General features: G+C 37.3%; 1 protein-coding gene across 8 annotated transcripts in view; it reads right to left on the bottom strand.

Moving 5' to 3' along the window:
* The window catches only part of Tp63 (tumor protein p63), a 211,521-nt gene that overhangs the window by 78,248 nt on the left and 115,377 nt on the right, over nt 1-17,896 (bottom strand). For 2 of the 8 annotated variants that reach the window (XM_042669759.1, XM_042669751.1), the window contains exon 1: nt 17,072-17,257. The exons of 4 other annotated variants lie outside the window; for them this stretch is intronic. In XM_042669759.1, the coding sequence (XP_042525693.1) occupies nt 17,072-17,113 (42 nt within the window). In that variant the 5' untranslated portion in view covers nt 17,114-17,257. Of the gene's footprint in view, nt 1-17,071; nt 17,258-17,896 lie in introns of those variants that run through there. 2 more of the 8 variants (XM_042669708.1, XM_042669716.1) reach the window with 2 other exon arrangements.

Raw genomic sequence — 17,896 nt, forward strand, 5'->3', positions numbered from 1 at the left:
CTATATATTATAATAGATAACTTACTAATTTATCTTTTAAATATGTTTTTGTTTCATTTTCAGTGGCAACATTCACTTCAGAGTAGAGAACGTGAAAGTCAACAAAACATCAAGTAGCTATGGATAAAATTCTGCTCTTGATAGAATTCAGGAGAGTATTAGCTCATGTAGCTATGCTGGGAGATGCTTTTATCTCCTCAATGTGTGTGAACGTGAGCATAAATACATACTCAGGAAGGTGTTGATGGAAGGAATGGATTAAATTCTTCTCATTTTACCTGCAAACCAACATTATCACATTAATATCAGAGAGGGAAAATAATTTGTCCAAGCATTGGTTAATAAGCAGAGAAGAAAATGTAAAACTGCTTCATGTGTATGTGTGTGTATTTACATGTACATATGCTCAGAACTCTGTTCAGAACCTCATAACTGTCAAACAGCCTGCAGTCCATCCTGAAACCTGAGTCAAAATGAACACGTTTCCAAAAGGGAAAAGCAGCCTGTGGTAGTTTCCTTTTGTGAACCCTTCTGAGACAGGGAAATCTCATTTTCTCCTTAAGCTAATCAAGAGCAAGAGGAAGGTACATATGTTGGTGCGTATCTTATAAAGAAAACAAGGCTTTTCAATTAAATCAGAGACCCAAGCTAAAGAACATTAGGGGGAAAGAAAAGAAATAATGTCACAAAGAAATTAGGGCTTGTGCCTTTTAAATATTTAAACTTTTTTTTTTTGTGAAAATACCATACAAAGGGGTTACAATTACATGAGCAAGGTAATGAGTACATTTCTTATCAAGCATTGTTGCCTCCTCCTTTGTTTTATATTTAAACTTTAATAAAGTTACCCAGCATTCATTCTGCCACATGGGGAGAAGAAACTGACTCGACCATTCCATTCAGTCCAGAGAGAGCATCTGTCTAAACCTTAACAGTCGCATGCCCATTCCATTACATTCATGCGTTCACATTCCCCGCGAATGCCACCTCCCCATTTGCTCTGCAGATTGCTATTAATCTATCCACACTTATCCCCATGCTGACAAGAGCAGCTGTTTGTCTCGCCTCTTCTCCCCTCTGACTTCTATAGCTCCTGCTCCTTTCCTATCCTCCATCTTCAACCTCTGAAGGACTGGGCAAAAGAAATGAATAAATAACACTGTAGGTGTAGAAAAGGAAGAAAGAAAAATCAGAGACTGAGGCTGACACACACAAGTATTCAGGGTCGCCTGGCTGAACTGAAGCCTGAGGCTGATATCAGCCTGCAAAAGGAATTGAGAAGATCTTATTTGTGTTTGTTAGGGGTCAGTATACAAAGCACTCCTGAAAGTCCTGTAGGAATCAGATAATGTTCACAAAGGCACGTGTTTCCCTACAGCGCTACAATTAGGGAGGCAGCCATGCCTGACAGAAAGGACAAAGAAACTGGCTGAGCACTTTCTGCAGGCAGTAAAAGGGCCATTGGGCCACCTCTACCTCCTCCTCCCCTCCCAGAGGCACAGCAGCTAATTGTGGGCTTGAATGAGAACAAAGAAACACCCACTGACCCTTTGAATTTCCCGCCACAATATGTACATATAAAGCGAAAGGTTAAGGTGGGAGGCCCAGCTTTATCAGGCAGTGAGGGAAACACTCATAGTTTCTCCAAGGATTTAAGAGAAATGGAAATACAAAAGGGGTCACAAAAGGACTTCTCAACCTTTGCAATAAGATTAACCATGCTGTTTGGAACCAATGAAGCTCAAGCTGTATTCCAAAACTCATTAATAAGCATGGTGGGAGCTGATGGATCTTTTTTGTAAATGACATATTTTTAAGTTGCATACGTTCCAGATAAAATATCATACTGAGAGACAAAAGAATTTGTTTCTAAGGTTAATGGCTCAGTTCATACAGCATCAAGCTAGATTTCTCAGTCCTGGGCATAATTATTAGCATAATAATTCAAAATAAAATTCCATCTAAAATTTGGGAACATATTTTAATTTAAATTCTTCCCCAATTTAATTTCAAATAATCAGAATTCAAATAGCATGCTTATTTTTTTTTTAGTAGTAGTAATGCCAGCACTATTAACTTTTTTTTTTGGGGGGGGGTCAGGTCGTGGGTCCTGAACTCTGGGCCTGGGTGCTGTCCCTCAGCTCTTCAGCTCAAGGCTAGTGCTCTACCACTTGAGCCACAGTGCCACTTCTAGCTTTTTTCTTTTTGCTTATGTGGTGCTGAGGAATCAAACCCAGGGCCTCAGGCATGCAAGGCAAGTGCTCTACCACTGAGCCAACTTCCCAGCCCTATTAACTTGTTTTTTAAAAAACACAATCAATGAGACCACTCAAGTAAGAGTTGCATCATTGGAAATCTATTTGAATACTTATCTTAGTTTATTTTAAAAAATAAATAAATAAACAGCCTGTTACAGGCTCACCTATAACCCTAGTTACTGAGGAGGCTGAGATCTAAGGATCACCATTCAAAGCCAGCTGGGGCAAGAAAGTCCATGAGAAACATCTTCAATTAATCGCTGGAAAACTGCAAGTGGAATTGTGGTTCAAAGTGATGGAGCACTAGCCTTGGGCAAATGAGCTCAGGGACAATGTCCAGGCCCTGAGTTCAAGCCCCACAGTCAAGCCCCATCACTAACTGAAAACAAACAAACAAACAAAAAACTAAAAAAGAAAAAAAAAATAACAGTAAGTCACCAGTGCTGGTGGCTCATGTCTGTAATCAGACTAAGGAAGTTGATATCTGAGAATCAGCGTCCAAAACCAGCCCAGACAGGAAAGTCTCCAATTAATCACCAAAAGCTGGAAGTAGAGCTGTGGTTCAAGTAATATGTTGCTAGCCTTGAGTTCAAGTCTCAGGACCATCTCTCCTCTCTCTCTCTCTCTCTTGCACACACATAGACACACTCACACCCACCCACCCACCCACACATACACACACACACACATCCCAACACTACCACCACACAAACCAGTAAGTCAAGAAACTACCACGGATATAGCTCATTAGAAATGGAGTTTTAAAATATTTAGTTTTTTTTTAAAGGTTCTTATTTGTTTATTTTTTGATTTGAAGAGAGATTACATATGTTGACAGAGTATGATTTGGAGGCCATGGGCAAAGCAACAGAGCCAAGAAGAACAAGTGTTACTAAGATAGGACAGGGAAATCATTTGTAGCTCTGTGCAAAACAAAAATTCAGGGCCTTCTGTTCATAAATTACTAAGCATTTGTACATGGTGATAGTACAGCATGAAGCAAAGCACAGCGCTCTTCTAAGGAGGTTACCACACAGTTTTCTTGCCCAGGAAGTGGCTCTCTCTCCAGGACAATGTGAAGAATATTTATCCCCTCATTTCCCATCATAGTGAAGCTGCTGGAAGGAAAGGAACAGTTCCCTTCTTACTCTCAGACATTCCATAAACACAGAAGGAAGAAACAGGTTATGCCAGAATGCTAATACAATGCTTATTGACAATGCCTTTAAAAGAGTTCCAGAGATTAGGACATGACATGTGCATATATGGCATAAACACTACCCTTGGAAGAACTTACTGGTCTTTATATGTCTCATGTAACAAAGATTATTAGAGTGTCTGAAATGAAATAATGTATATATTCTCCCTTTCTAAACATAAAGTTCATTGGTTTCAGAATAAACTTCATATACTCTGCATATATATGGATAATGAATGCATATTATGTGTCTATCCAATCACATGTGAAAGATGAGGTAGTCTTCCTTCTACAAAACATAAAAGACAAAACTGAGCTGTGTTTTTGAACTGCTGTAATCCTGATTGAATAAACCAGTAGACTCCCTGTGAGTTTCAATAGACATTTTATTCCTTATGAACTTGGAGAGAGCAGACTCTCTGAGTGGACCCTGGCTTGTTATCAATGTTCATAACATATTCAAGTTCAAACCAGGTGAGCCAACAGTTCCATAAGAAGGATGATACAGACTTGGGACAAAAACACTTAATATTATGGCCATTTCTAGCCTCTGCTCCACTTCCCCACTAAATTGTAGAAGGTGCTACAATAAAGATAGGTAAGAAATAAATTATATATGACCAGATTTTCTCTGTGTGTCCTTTATAAAATGCTCTCTGAATATAGTCTCTCTAGTGATGTTTTATTTTGCTTTCTTGAATTAAACCCTTCTGATGATCATGAATTCTGAATAAATCATGGATTTTCCCAGACAGGCTCCATAATAATGTATTGGTGGACTTCTGTAAACAAAGCTGAATATTAAATATCTGGATTTCTGTGCAATTAAAATTGATGCTTTAATTATTTTCATATGAAACATTACTTAATTAACCCATTTATTTCCATACTAGGGATTAAACCTAGGGCCACCAGAATGCCAGGTCAAGAATGAGTCAAGCCTCTGGTTCTGAAACAAGTTAATATCAAAAACAGATTACCATCAAGTCATTTGATAAATGCAGTGCAAACAGAACCTTAAATGCAATTTGTGTTTCCAAAACTCTCTTTCTACCATGTCTGCAAAAGACAAAGGTCCTCTTTCCTAGGTATTACTCTCTGTACTAGTTATGTGATATTCATATAGCAACAATAGCCAATAGCATATACCAAGAGAGTCATGAAAATGGGGAACAGAATTAAGTCAGAGACAAGAGAGATTACTATTGGAATATATAATCATGATTTATCCACATGTAGTAGTACAATCCTGTAATCCCAGCACTTGTGAGGCTGATATAGTAGAACTGAATTTGAGGCCAGCCTTAGCCACTAATATGTTATGTACCTCCAGGTAATCTAGTTGAACAGCTTGACACTGAGCTTCATATAAGGTAAAAATCCATGTAAAGTTGAGGAAACTGGATCTGAAGATGGGATACAATGTTTGCCCCAGCTCTTAACATTCTTCTAGCTCCATGGTGAAGCTATTTATCTATATTTTTTATACTCATGGATAAGAAGTAGTTTCAACTCTTGTCAGTTTATAAACACAATGCACTGGATCAGTGTCACCCTTTCCATTCTTCTTCCTCATCTCTCCCAGTTCCACCCATAAATTCAAGTGATGGTTCCATTTTTATATATGAACATTGAATATAATGACTGTATTCACCTACCCTTCTACTCTCCATTCATCTGAAGCACCTTAATCACCCTCCATGGGAAGCTATTTTATAGTAATGCTATCAGACCATTTTCAAAACAGGTGCATAAAATAACTGCTTTTTCTTTGCACATATTTCTCTGGCCAAATCTGAAAATCAAAAACATCTCAGACAGTATCTATAGTTTCTTCAGTTAAGTAAGACCTTTCACTTCCTGAAGAAGATTTTGTGAACATTCTATAGACGCTCCTGGGAAAAAGAAAACAGTTTCTTCATGACCCTGAATTTACAAAGCCTATATTATATTTTTGCACACAGTACTGCATTTCTATCTTCTAATATTAGCAGGATACAAATTTTCAACAAACCCTGCCCAAGGGGAAAATACTTGTCATTTTTAAGTATTTTACTACCTGTCTCACTTCAGAGAATAGTTTGTTTTATACTAGAATTAAATACAATTAACTACATTTGAAGTCAAGAAGATAAGTAGCATGGTTCAACCTTAAAAATTGACTGACTAGCTGGGCACCGGTGGCTCACGTCTATAATCCTAGCTACTCAGGAGGCTGAGATCTGAGGATCATGGTTCAAAGCCAGCCCGGGCAGAAAAATCTGTGAGACTCTGATCTCCAATAAACCACTAGAAAACCAGAAGTGGTGCTGTGGCTCAAGAGGTAGAGTGCTTGCCTTGAGCTGAAGAGTGCAGGGACAGCGCCCAGGCCTAGAGTTCAAGCCCCATGACCGACAAAAAAAAAAAAATTAATTTACTTACTGTCACATTTATAAAAATCACGTTTTGTTAAATGTAAAACTTTTTACTTTTGTTTGTGTTCTAAAATAATTTTGGAAAGGGAATGTCTGAAAGTATAACTTTCCCATATCTTATAGTAAGCCAAATATAACAATAAATAATTTGTCACACAAAATTCTAGAAGGCATATAGACAGAAAGTCAACTACAACATTTTATTTTATGACACAAAATGGCAAGATTATTGGATGACCAAGAATCTATAGTGGAAGAAAGAGCTCCCTTGAAATTCAAACTGACAGGTGAAAGAAATTAAATTCAAAGTTGGCTGATCAAGCAAACAAAATATCAACTAATATCACAGATAGCATTTGAAAAAATAGGAAGAAATGACACAACCAAAGATAGCCAAATTAAAATGTACATTGTTCAGTTAGAGAGAAATAAATGGTAAATTATATGACTTTAGAAAATGTTCCCTTCTAGAAATTAGGATGAACAAAATAAAATTATAAGGAATCTATAGGAAACTGACATCACTATGTTCAGGCAAATACAGGCTGAATACAAGCAGATGAATGTAATTCTAATAGTCTATAATTCTCCATCCACTTATTAGAGAAATGTAAGCAATTTCAGTTTGTTCAAACCAAAAGCTATTTATAAAGGTACAAATGAAACTATTATTGAGGCAATTTTCTCTTCTATTTCTTGAAGACATTTCAATCTATAAAAATAATAGTCATCTTACTACCTCTGCTTTGCCTACATAGTTGAGATTAGGAAGTGTAGAATAACTGAACTCTTTAGTGAAAGTTAGTCTATTTGTATGGAAATGAACCCTTGAGACTTTTCAAGTTCAATAGTAATGCTCTGTCCATTTTGTTCCATACTGAGGCTTAAACTCCAGCCTGACCTTGTGTTCCCACAGGGTGTGTTTACTCTTAACTGGTACTCTACCATTTTAGCCATATCTGTACTCCTAGAATGTGGATATTTGTGGAGAGTTAAGAAACCTGAGTTAAGAAATCCATTGTAGGCTCACATGTATAGTCCTGCTACTCAGGAAGCTGAGATCTGGGAACTGTGGTTTAAACCAAGCTCAAGCAGGAAAAATCTATAAGACATTTATTTCCTATTAACCACTAAAAAGTCAGAAGTGGAGGTGTTGCTCAAACAGTACACTAGCTGCCTCAAGTTAAAATGCTAAAGGACAGAGCCAGACACTGCGTTCAAGCCCCAGTAGTGGCACAAAAGGAATAAAAAGAAAAAAGAGCTCTAACTCCTTTGAGCTACTACCAGCTCTAGTTATGTCACCCCATGCTCTCCTTTAGCAAATGGGTTTTCCTGTAGCTTTTCAAAGACCAACTCCTTTAGTTCTAATGCTTTTGGCACATCCCAACCGCTCCAGGGTTCATTATGCAATAGCTTTCCCAGTGTTCAATTTAATTTTCCTCTGCAAAGCACCTTCTCTCACTGCTGAAAAGACCACTGCTTTCTGCCTCACACTTTTATAGGATTTTCCATTTGCATCACATAATAATAGTCAAAACGGACTATCTGTATAGATATTTAACAATGATGCTTTTCTCTGCTAGATAATGCATTCTTACCTGGCATATTTACTAGGATTTACTAGGAAATCTCTAGTATCTAGACCAGTGTTTGAGACACAGTAGATGCTCAAATACTTCTTTAAAAAATGCATGCAGAACACTTTGAAATTAAAAATTACTTTGCAAAACTACCTCTTTTATTCTAACTCAGTAGGGTATTGTTTTTTGTTTTTTAGTTTTTAATCCTGAAGCAAGTGTGTGCCCCAATTGGGCTGATTTCTTTTTTTGGGGGGGGTCCGGTCGTGGGGCCTGAACTCTGGGCCTGGGCGCTGTCCCTCAGCTCTTCAGCTCAAGGCTAGCGCTCTACCACTTGAGCCACAGCACCACTTCCGGCTTTTTTCTTTTTGCTTATATGGTGCTGAGGAATCGAACCCAGGGCCTCGAGCATGCAAGGCAAGCACTCTACCACTGAGCCACCTTCCCAGCCCCTGAGCTGATTTCTATACATTCTACTGCCAAGTAAATGTTATAATGTATTCTCAAGTAATCTCTATGACCTTTCCTTTGTGCTAGGCTTTGTCTGGTTAGGTGGGAACTGTGTTTTCAGCTTCAGCTTTGATGGGAACTAGTAGCAGAATAGCCAGTATTGTCACTCACGATGCAATGAGTAATAATCTTTGGAGGTTCACACATAGCTGCCGAGTTTATTAATGAGTTTCTACTTCCTCAAAATGAACACATAACACACTCTTGTTTGTGCCAAAGCAATGTTTCTGATCCAATCATTTAGATTTTGCACCTCAGTCAGCACTAAGGATACAAATCTTTGTGGTCATGTCATTATTCACTTCCTACTAATGTCAATTATGGCCAAATGTAGACTACTTTGGAAAGAAACCACCTGGAAAACAAATTTAGAATTAAGACTATTCATTTCTGGAAGACTGGCCACAAAATTGGCCTCTCCTTGTATAATTTCTATGATTTTCTGCCCAGTTAGTCAGAATTCAGTTTAGAATAATAACATAATTAATGGCATACAAATGTATTTTTTGAGGAACTAAGATTGTGGTTTGTCAGACTTTACAAACTATTTCTTGGAAATGATATAAATTCATGACTTCATTGTCCAGATTTATAACATATACACTGAGACCAAATCAGAAGCCAATAAGAAGCAGAAAGCAGGGATCATACTACTCCTCAAATGAGGAGTATTCTTTCATGAGTTCTAATTTACTTTATTTCTTCTCTTCTCATTTCTTTTGTATCCCAAGGCCTCACACATGCTAGGCAAAGTGTACAATGGCCCCAGTTCTCCAACTTAACTTGGTTTGTCAAGTGCTTTGTTGTTTGCTACGTATTTTAGTTGGTGTAAAGTTTTCAGTAATTTCCTAAGCTTTGGGATTAGACATGGAGATTTAAATACCATTGGAATGTTCCTTTAAGCTGTCACTTTTACCTCAAATTAAAACTGAGGTTTCCAGATATATAGAAGACATGCTTTACTCCAAAAGAGCATTTATCTGTTCCATTTTATTTACACCACCATATATGTCAGGTTAGTAACTGCAATAGCTTATTAATGTCTTTGAGTAAAAATAATCCTGAGACACCATGTCTGAGTGAAATGATTTCAAGCCTTCTTAGGCCTCCTTCAGTAATAAGACCATAGAAAATAAAAAGGCGACAGTGTTTGCCAATCATCAAGCCTATTCACCCAGATCAAACCACTCACCTTTCTGGCCATGACTAAGAGACATACATTCAAGGGACAGACTGAATCAAGCAAATAGCATGGAAGCAAGTAAACACTTTTAAAAGTGATGGCAATACCAGATAAAAACCTGATCTGTTCTGTTGTTTTTTTTTTCTTTTAATCAAACACATTATCTATCCTGTAGGTAATCAATTATGTGGAAGCAGCACACACTTAACATTATTTACCTGGCAGAGTGTAAGTCATTTAGGAAACTGCCCTCCATTTGAAAACCTTTCTTGCCATTTGAATTAAAATAGAGTAACATCTGACTCACTTTCAAAATTCAGGTTGCATATTGTCCACAAAAACAAATGTTTTAGTTACCTACAGAACATTTAGGTGAACAAGGTTTGTGTAATGTGTGGGGATTACTTTAACTTTTTCTGCAGGACAGTAACAACCTTTTCTTTAAATAGATACCATGCGCTACATTTCTATCTGAAGATAGCACTTCAAAACCATAGCAACAGATGCTTGTATCCACGGATGCTTGTATTCACGGAATACAATTTATTGGCCCTGTAGAGGATACAGGACTAAAGAAAACACTTTTTTAGGAGTGGAGGCATCTGACAAAATAAAGAGTTAAAAGGGAAGAGGCTTTCTTCTGTGTGGAAGGATCTGAGAAACTTTTGAGGATGCTGTAGCTCTCCACCAGAGCCTTAATGACTGGAAAGAACTTGGCCTACAGATAAACATTTGAGTGTAGATGTTAGAGTATAGAAACAAAAAAGGCAGGAGAAGAGAGTCTTCCCCTGTTCTGATATTCAGCCTTTCAAGCACTTGTATTCTTCCAGGCCTAAGGCTGAGATACGCTTCCTACCTTGCCCCATTTTACCAATTCTCTGTTGTATATATCTTGTAGAATCCTACACCTCCTTACACAGTCTATTTAAATGTAACCAGCTATTCCCCCAGACATCTGATGGTACCTTTTGAGAAGTAATGGGTTTCCTTTTAATTCTGATTCCATCAATGCAGTGACACTAATCCAGACTGATTTGAGTAAACAGGGCCTATTCTCCATTGTCTCTGTGATCTGAGAAAGAATCAACTTGAGAAAGATCACTGCTTGGATTGGAAATGGCCCCTTTGGGTATTTTGCACAAGATTAAAAGGAAGGAGAAAATGCCTGTGTAGAATTTTGTCCAAAGCAAGCTCACTTTGGGGGTGGTAATTCTCATGGTGGTATTATACTAAACTGCACCTATTAGTGGCTTTAACACCAATAAGAAAGTAGAACGTTTTCTTTTGTAGTGTTTCCAGAGTAGCTGACAAGAGTGTTTCATAAATTCCCGCGTCTGGCAGCATACTCAAAATTCTCTCTCTCACTTTTACATGGATTTTATTTTCCATTTAAGTAACAGAGACAAGCTATAACTCAGATTACAAGCATGAAATATCAATTTATGTTCTACACATATCCAGTAATGGTCCAGAAATGTTTATTCTTTCCAGTTTTTATCCTACCTAGGACTAAAAGGTGCTTCATATGAAGTCTAGTTTTTGAATATTCAATTGACAGGTAAATATTATCTGGGAGAGTCATCTAAACTCAAGCAGACACTGCGAACAGGTTAAACTCTCTCCTTAGATTCTCTCATGTCTTCTAGCAGGCAGTTTTACATTGGAGTCATTCAATACTTCCTGGGCTGTTGAGTTCTTAAGAGGTGTATGGGTAAACCTTACTTATTTCTGCTTGCTTCATGGCAGTTAACACCATGTCTATACTTCGTTGGCTTTCAGCCAGTGCTGAATTAGAAAAAAAAATGCTCCTTCAGTGGGAGATATAGTCTGAGTGGTTCAAGGCTGTTCCATCAAAAGCAGTATATCCAGTTAATAGGCAAAATTTTACAAGCTTTCCATTTGGGGATGATATATTGAGGAAAAGAATGAGAAAAATATTGCAATCTAATTTTGGAGTGACTAATTTATGTTCCAAGTAGGATACTTTTGAAACTGAGAAGTGTTATTAATAACCATAGTGAAATAACAGGCATAAATAAGATCAAACTAAGAGCAATGGTTTCCAGTTTATGTATGGCAGAGTTTATGTATGGCTATTGAAGAGAGATACAAACAAAACCAACGTAAGTTGAATAGGACCTCATTCTTCCTCTTTCAAAGGTTCCACAAGAGTGATTGATATTCTTGCAAAACAGGCAACTGTTGTGGAGTTCAGAGAAATGCAGTTTTATACTTCCAACCAGTCACACAAAGCCATGCATACACACCAAGGGCTCTCTCGGAGACCTTCAATTCTACCACTCCTCTTACAAACCCTTCCAAGGCTTAACATTGCCACTACACTAAATCTATTCACCTCCCAGTGGTATGGACTTTCCTAAGCCACTCTATCTTAGGATTCTAATTTGATCTCCTAATACCACCTGCTTTCAATTCTATATGAACCATTTATTTGACATTTCTGAGTACATCAATCATCGGCCCATCCCTGTGCCCTTCTTATTTTGGCTTTACCCGAAATCTTCCTTTGGTCTTGCATCTTTAAGAGGTGGGAAGTTCTCCTTCTCTTTCCAAGTACAGCCGCATATTGCATATACATACAGGCTTTCTTGATTTCCTTATTATGGCCTTCCATTTTCTTTGCCATTTTATTTTGCTCATGTTTTTCATATAGCATTTAAGATCTGGCTTGTTTTAAGTATATGTTTATGTATAATTGTTTCATTTTCCCAATGAGGTTTAAATGTCAGTCTAGGAAATAATTTGTACCCCATTCTAGATCTTACATAATATTATATACATAATTGGTGCTTCACAAATCTTTATTTGAAAAGAATAAGTAAGATTTTTCCCTAACTTCTGTTTCATCTATTGAATACTGCTTCTGATAGATATTGGCAAAGTACAACTCAGCTAAAAATCATAAATAAAAATTATAAAATGTGGGGCTGGGAAGGTGGCTCAGTGGTAGAGTGCTTGCCTTGCATGCTTGAGGACCTGGGTTCGATTCCTCAGCACCACATAAGCAAAAAGAAAAAAGCCAGAAGTGGCACTGTGGCTCAAGTGGTAGAGCGCTAGCCTTGAGCTGAAGAGCTGAGGGACAGCGCCCAGGCTCAGAGTTCAGGCCCCACGACCGGACCCCAAAAAAAATTATAAAATGTTTAGAGAAGTAGTACATTAATAAGCCATAGTAAGCCAGGCACCAGTGGCTCATAGCTGTTTAATCCTATCTACTCAGGAAGCTGAGATCTGAGGATCACAGTTCAAAGCCAGCCAGGGCAGGAAAGTTTGTGAGACTCTTATCTCCAATTAACCACCAGAAAACTGGAAGTGGTGCTGTGGCTCAAGTGGTAGAGTGCTAGCCTTGAGCTAAAGAGCTCAGGGATGGTGCCCAGGCCCAGAATTCAAGCCTTATGACTGACAATCAAAAATTAAAAAAGGAGACACATTTCTCTTCATCATGCTTCCAAATTGTGTGTTTTTAGGAGTAGATTAGGACTAAGATTAACTTCTACAACAAGTTTTCCCTTAATAGTTCAATTCATTATCTTCCAGATCCCAAACAAACCTTTCCTATTGAACACATTATACAGGCTCCTCAAAATTGGCACTGGAAAATAATGTATTATCATAACTATTGCTCATGAGATACGAAAAGAAAATGGAAAGTCCACTGGTTTGAAAAAGAAAAAAAATCTTCCTTTCCAAATAGTAGCTGGGCTATGTCTCAGGCCTTAATCTTAGCTACTCAAGAGGCTGAGATCGGAGGCTCATGGTACAAAGCCAGCCTGGGCAGGAAAGTATGTGGGATTCCAAGTAACCACCAAGAACAACTGGAAATGGAACTGTAGCTCAAGTAGTAGAGTGCTAGCTTTGGTTGAGAAAGTTCAGGGACAGTACCCAGGCTCTGAGTTCAAGCCCAGGACCAAGACACATGTGCATGTGTGTATATGCACATGAACATATGCACACGTGTGTGCACACACACACACCAAAATCCCAAACCAAACAAAACAAAACTATAAAACTTCATGTAAGTTACAATAATTATGAAGTAACTGAATCATCTTTTGTTTATCTTTGCTCATTCTTCCTTGGCTATTGACATAAAATAATTAGAATGTGAGAACATTCAGCAGGAGAAAAATCTCTAGCTTCATAATTGTAGTATGAAGGAAATATATATATATATATATATATATATATTTAATTTATACTTCTCTTTCAAGGAAGGGCTCAAGTCACACCCTAAACAATCGTATATACATCAAAGAAAGCTAGAGGGCATTTGTGACAATATATTTCTCAACTATTTGACCCATATTCTTCTTTGATAAACAAAAATCTCATGATCTCACATATATACTTCCTTAAATACGTAGAATATGAAATCTAATGTCTCTATATGGTCATCTCTGGGAAAATGTTAGCAATAATGTGTCTAGAAAATCTTACTAAACATGAAGAAAAAGCAATCAGCCCTCTTTTGGTTTCTATAGAAAATCCAGACATCCATTCATGCTCCCTGTTCCTCACAGCCCGTTGAGGATCACTGCTCTTCTAAAAAGTCAAAACCAAACAAACATACTTTCCCTGATCTAGATAAAGAATAGGTAGTTTACTATCGCCAAGTCATTTTTCTAATAGTAGTGAAGGGAGTATGATCTGTGATCTCCCATCTAAGATCTCTTTCTCCCAGTCCCCTCTGGGCCGGGCTGGAGGGCACCCAATTGGAAAACAAGTAGTGTGATCTAATGCCATAGCACAGAATCAGGGAAGAGGCCTAGCCAGCACTTGAATTTAACGAACAGCTCTGCTTCTTGACCACTGTTCTTTTGTCTGGGTAATTAAAACACCTGAGAAACACATCATGGGAAAGTCTTGATTCTCAGAGCTCCTACTGCTGCCTTGGCCACTTTCTTCTTGAATGCAAGTAGCTTTGCAAGTAGCTTTTCCCAGAATGCTTTCTGGAACTTACACTCTGAACGACACATATTCAATCTCTCCCTGGAATTAAGGAGACATTATGGATTAGTAGAACTCCATGATTTATACACAGCTTTCCCAAATATGAAAAGAAAACTCATTAAGCACTGATTTGCAAAATGGTATATGGAACTTGAGTTCTGTTTGGTATGATAATTAATTTACCAACCCAGTTTCAGTAAATATATCTTTCTAAGATGGAATTTGAGACTCAGTGTTTGTATGCATACATACACACACATGCATGCATGCACACACACACACACATACACACACACACACACACACACACACACACACACACATATCTCTGACATAACTCTGGCAAGAAAGTTCCTGTAAAACTCCAGGAATGAAGAAACCTCTTTCCTTTCAAGCTCTCTTTCTCCATGTCTGAGATGTGGAGCTTGCTTGAAATTTCCAGTTGTCACCCTAGAGTCGCACCTTAAGCCCAAGCCCTGCCTGTTACATCTTGTCCATTTTCTCCTCCCTTCCGGACCCTTCCTGTTCATGAACAGTTTCCTTAAATCCAACCCTGCTGGAGGGGAAATAACTAGAAGGTTGTGAAAGAGAGAGTGAGAGAGAGAAAGAGAGAGAGAGAGAGAGAGAGAGAGAGAGAGAGGAGGCCCTGCTTTTATATTGTTTTAGAGATATCAACTCAAAATGTTAAGCAAATTAAAAATGATTTGAAGTCTAAGAATTGATTATAGGTTTTAAATAAGTTTTCCTCTCACTGGAAAATCTGCACCTTTTCTGTTGATAGTCTGGACTATTTTAAGTGTTCTTGTGCAGTAATAGTAGGTTGCTACTCCCGAATTTCGTAATAAACTTGACACCACAACATCACAATTTTGATATTTAAGGAGTCTTAGGGTCACAGGGACCTAGGATTTCAGACACTTGCATGTAGACAGCATTTTAAGACAGGACTATATCTTACAGAAGAATTCTAAGCAGAAAAAAAGAGATGAACTTAAATGGCACAGAAATCCCACCATGAAGTTATCGCATAATAGGTACACTGGCAGAAGAATCTGGAAGTCATATTAAGAACACAAAAACACACAGGGAAGGTAGAAAAGTTCAGCCATATTTTTTCAGAGATTTCTTCACATGTTATCAGCATTCCAATAGAAAAGAGACAAGTACAGCCTTTTGAACTCAGAACCACACATTTCCCTAATATTAGGAAAATGTAAACCACTTTGTAAAGATAGGTCCAAACATCATAAGGACATTATATTTTCACATATAGCATAATTCATTGCCTCTGTAGAAGACAATAATTCTAAAAAAATACCTTTTAATGATTACAATTATGCAGTTCTTTTATTTCAGAACATTTCACTGGAAACAAAACAAAGAAACAAAACAAAAAATCAAAAACAAAAAACATTTTCTCCACTTTCCACCAGTATTTTTTTTCTTCTATCTCTGAACCAACTTTTGGTTCTTCTCTTTAATTCTTCAACATACTTAGTCAGATTGCACCCTGTTTAGAAATCTTATTTAACATAGCTTAGTAACAACTATAGATAAAATCATATATGACCTGACGAATCATTTCTTTTACAGACTGAGCAGAATTGGCTCCAGGAGAAACCACAAGCTAATCAAAAAAGTGACCTCCATTAAAAAAAAAAAAAGTTTGCTAAGATTTTAAGCTAACTTTCAATATTAAACAAGAAACTCAAGTTTCTGTTCCTGAACACAAGCGTGGCTGCATGAGTGTTTTAAAGGAAAATAGACACTTCCTTTTGCTTCTTTAGATAACTTGATATTTCCCCTGCTATATTTACACAGTTCAGGTGTCTAGACAATAGCATGGTCATTCCATAGTGCCTCGGCCCTGCTTGGTTGCTCTTTGCTGGCGCTTCCTTTTGCGGTCTGTACTGAGTACTATGCATTTTGTTTTGACGTTCAAGAAGCTTGATTTGAGTACTCTAACCTATTTTTCCAAGCATTCACCTGCAAGCATTTTTATCTCAAACACTGAACAACTAGCCTTCTCCCCCCTCCACCCCATCTGATTAGTGTCAACACAGCTGCCCTATTTGGAGGAATGTAAACTAATATTGTTGTCAGACCTCCCTCAACTTTAGGAAACTTCTTCAAAGCCTTACAGTCCCTTCAGTACTTTTCTTTCCCTTTATCCCTTGGCTCAATGTTGTAAATCCTTAAGTCAAATTTGTTAAGTCTGAGGCTGCCTAAGTCCGACACTGGGATCTTGAACAGGATCTGAAATGCCCTCCTGCACACTTACATGGATGCATGCATAAACAGTTATTCATTTATAGCCTGAAATACCTTTATTTGTCATTATACAGTAAACGTTTAAGCAAACAGCCAGATGATACAGACATTACTAAAGTTTCTTCTGAATTTAAATGCGTGTATGGATTGATATAAGTAATAAACGAAGATGGCTCTTTAAAAAAATAACTCCTGATTACTTTGAAAAACTAAACTCTATTTGTTTTTAGGATGAAATCTGGATATATAGATCTGAGATAAAAAGTTAAAGACACATCACCTACTTTGTCTCACTGATACAAGAATACCCATCAACTGAGTTATTCCAGTATAGCTAGCAGAATGTGATCTGCTTTCGCAGTCTATTTTTCATAAAAAGTGATTTTTTTTAAAAATAAAATACTAAATTTCTTTACATACATAGTGCTACCCAGGACTTTACTTTTCTCTTTTCTCCCACTATTTTATCTTTCACTTAAATTTAAAAACAAAATCAATGGAATCAGAAAGAATATCTCAGATTCACTAAATAGAAAACATTCGCTAAGTAAAGGAGATTCCTATATACAATTTGCAAAAAAAAAAAAAATTACATTGGATAACCAAGAACCACAAATATGTAAGTTTCTATTTAAAAAACTAAGACTGAAAAATCATCTCTAAATAGAACGTTAAAAATCTAGAATCCTTACCTCACTAAATTGAGTCTGGGCATTGTTTTCCAGGTACAACATGTTAGCTGTAAGATTGATCAAGGCTGTTGTCTTCTCTTCTGGTTCCAGGATTTTTGCAACCCCCCCACCCCCTCTGAGACCCTTACAATAGGAATCTACCAAGAAGATAACAGAACTCAAATCCCTCTCTCTCTTTCTCTCTCTGTACATAGTTTAAGGTTCTCTAATATATACCCAACCATAGGCATGAGGGGGCGGGACTCTTCTCTTTACCTGTCCAATCCATCAACTTCCACCTGGACTCCTCCACTCCAATGGAGTGAAGCCTCTCCCATCTCATTAAGTAGTTAGAATTCCTTATCACCAATCTTTAAAAGAAAAGGAGAAAAAAAAAAGGAGAGAGACAGACAGGTAAAACTTTACCTGTCTCTTTCATAAGAAAGTGAACTCTCTCCTAAAAACAAATCAGAATCTCCCCAAACAAATTTACCACATACCACTACTACCACTTACAGAAGGCATTTCAGAAAGTTATTTTTAAGTTTTACAAAACTAAAACTTCAGGGAAAGGCTCTTAAAAAAAAACAACTACATTTGGGACTTCAAAACTGATTATACTGAGTTACAAACTAGAGGAATATACTTAATTCTACTGTTATATTTCCTCGATATAAAAATCCATACCTACTGCCTGTTGGCTAAAAAGTATTCACCTATTTTCCTCTGATAAATACTAGTGGTTTCAAACCACTCAATGACATGAGCCATTTGATTTTTTTCAGAACTTATTTCCATAATAATATAAGCGATTAGTCTTGTTAGCTTGTCAAAACTTCTATAATA

This window comes from Dipodomys spectabilis, unplaced genomic scaffold, assembly GCF_019054845.1.
Source record: "Dipodomys spectabilis isolate Male_0828 unplaced genomic scaffold, ASM1905484v1 ptg000017l, whole genome shotgun sequence".
In the NCBI taxonomy this organism is placed as follows: domain Eukaryota; kingdom Metazoa; phylum Chordata; class Mammalia; order Rodentia; family Heteromyidae; genus Dipodomys; species Dipodomys spectabilis.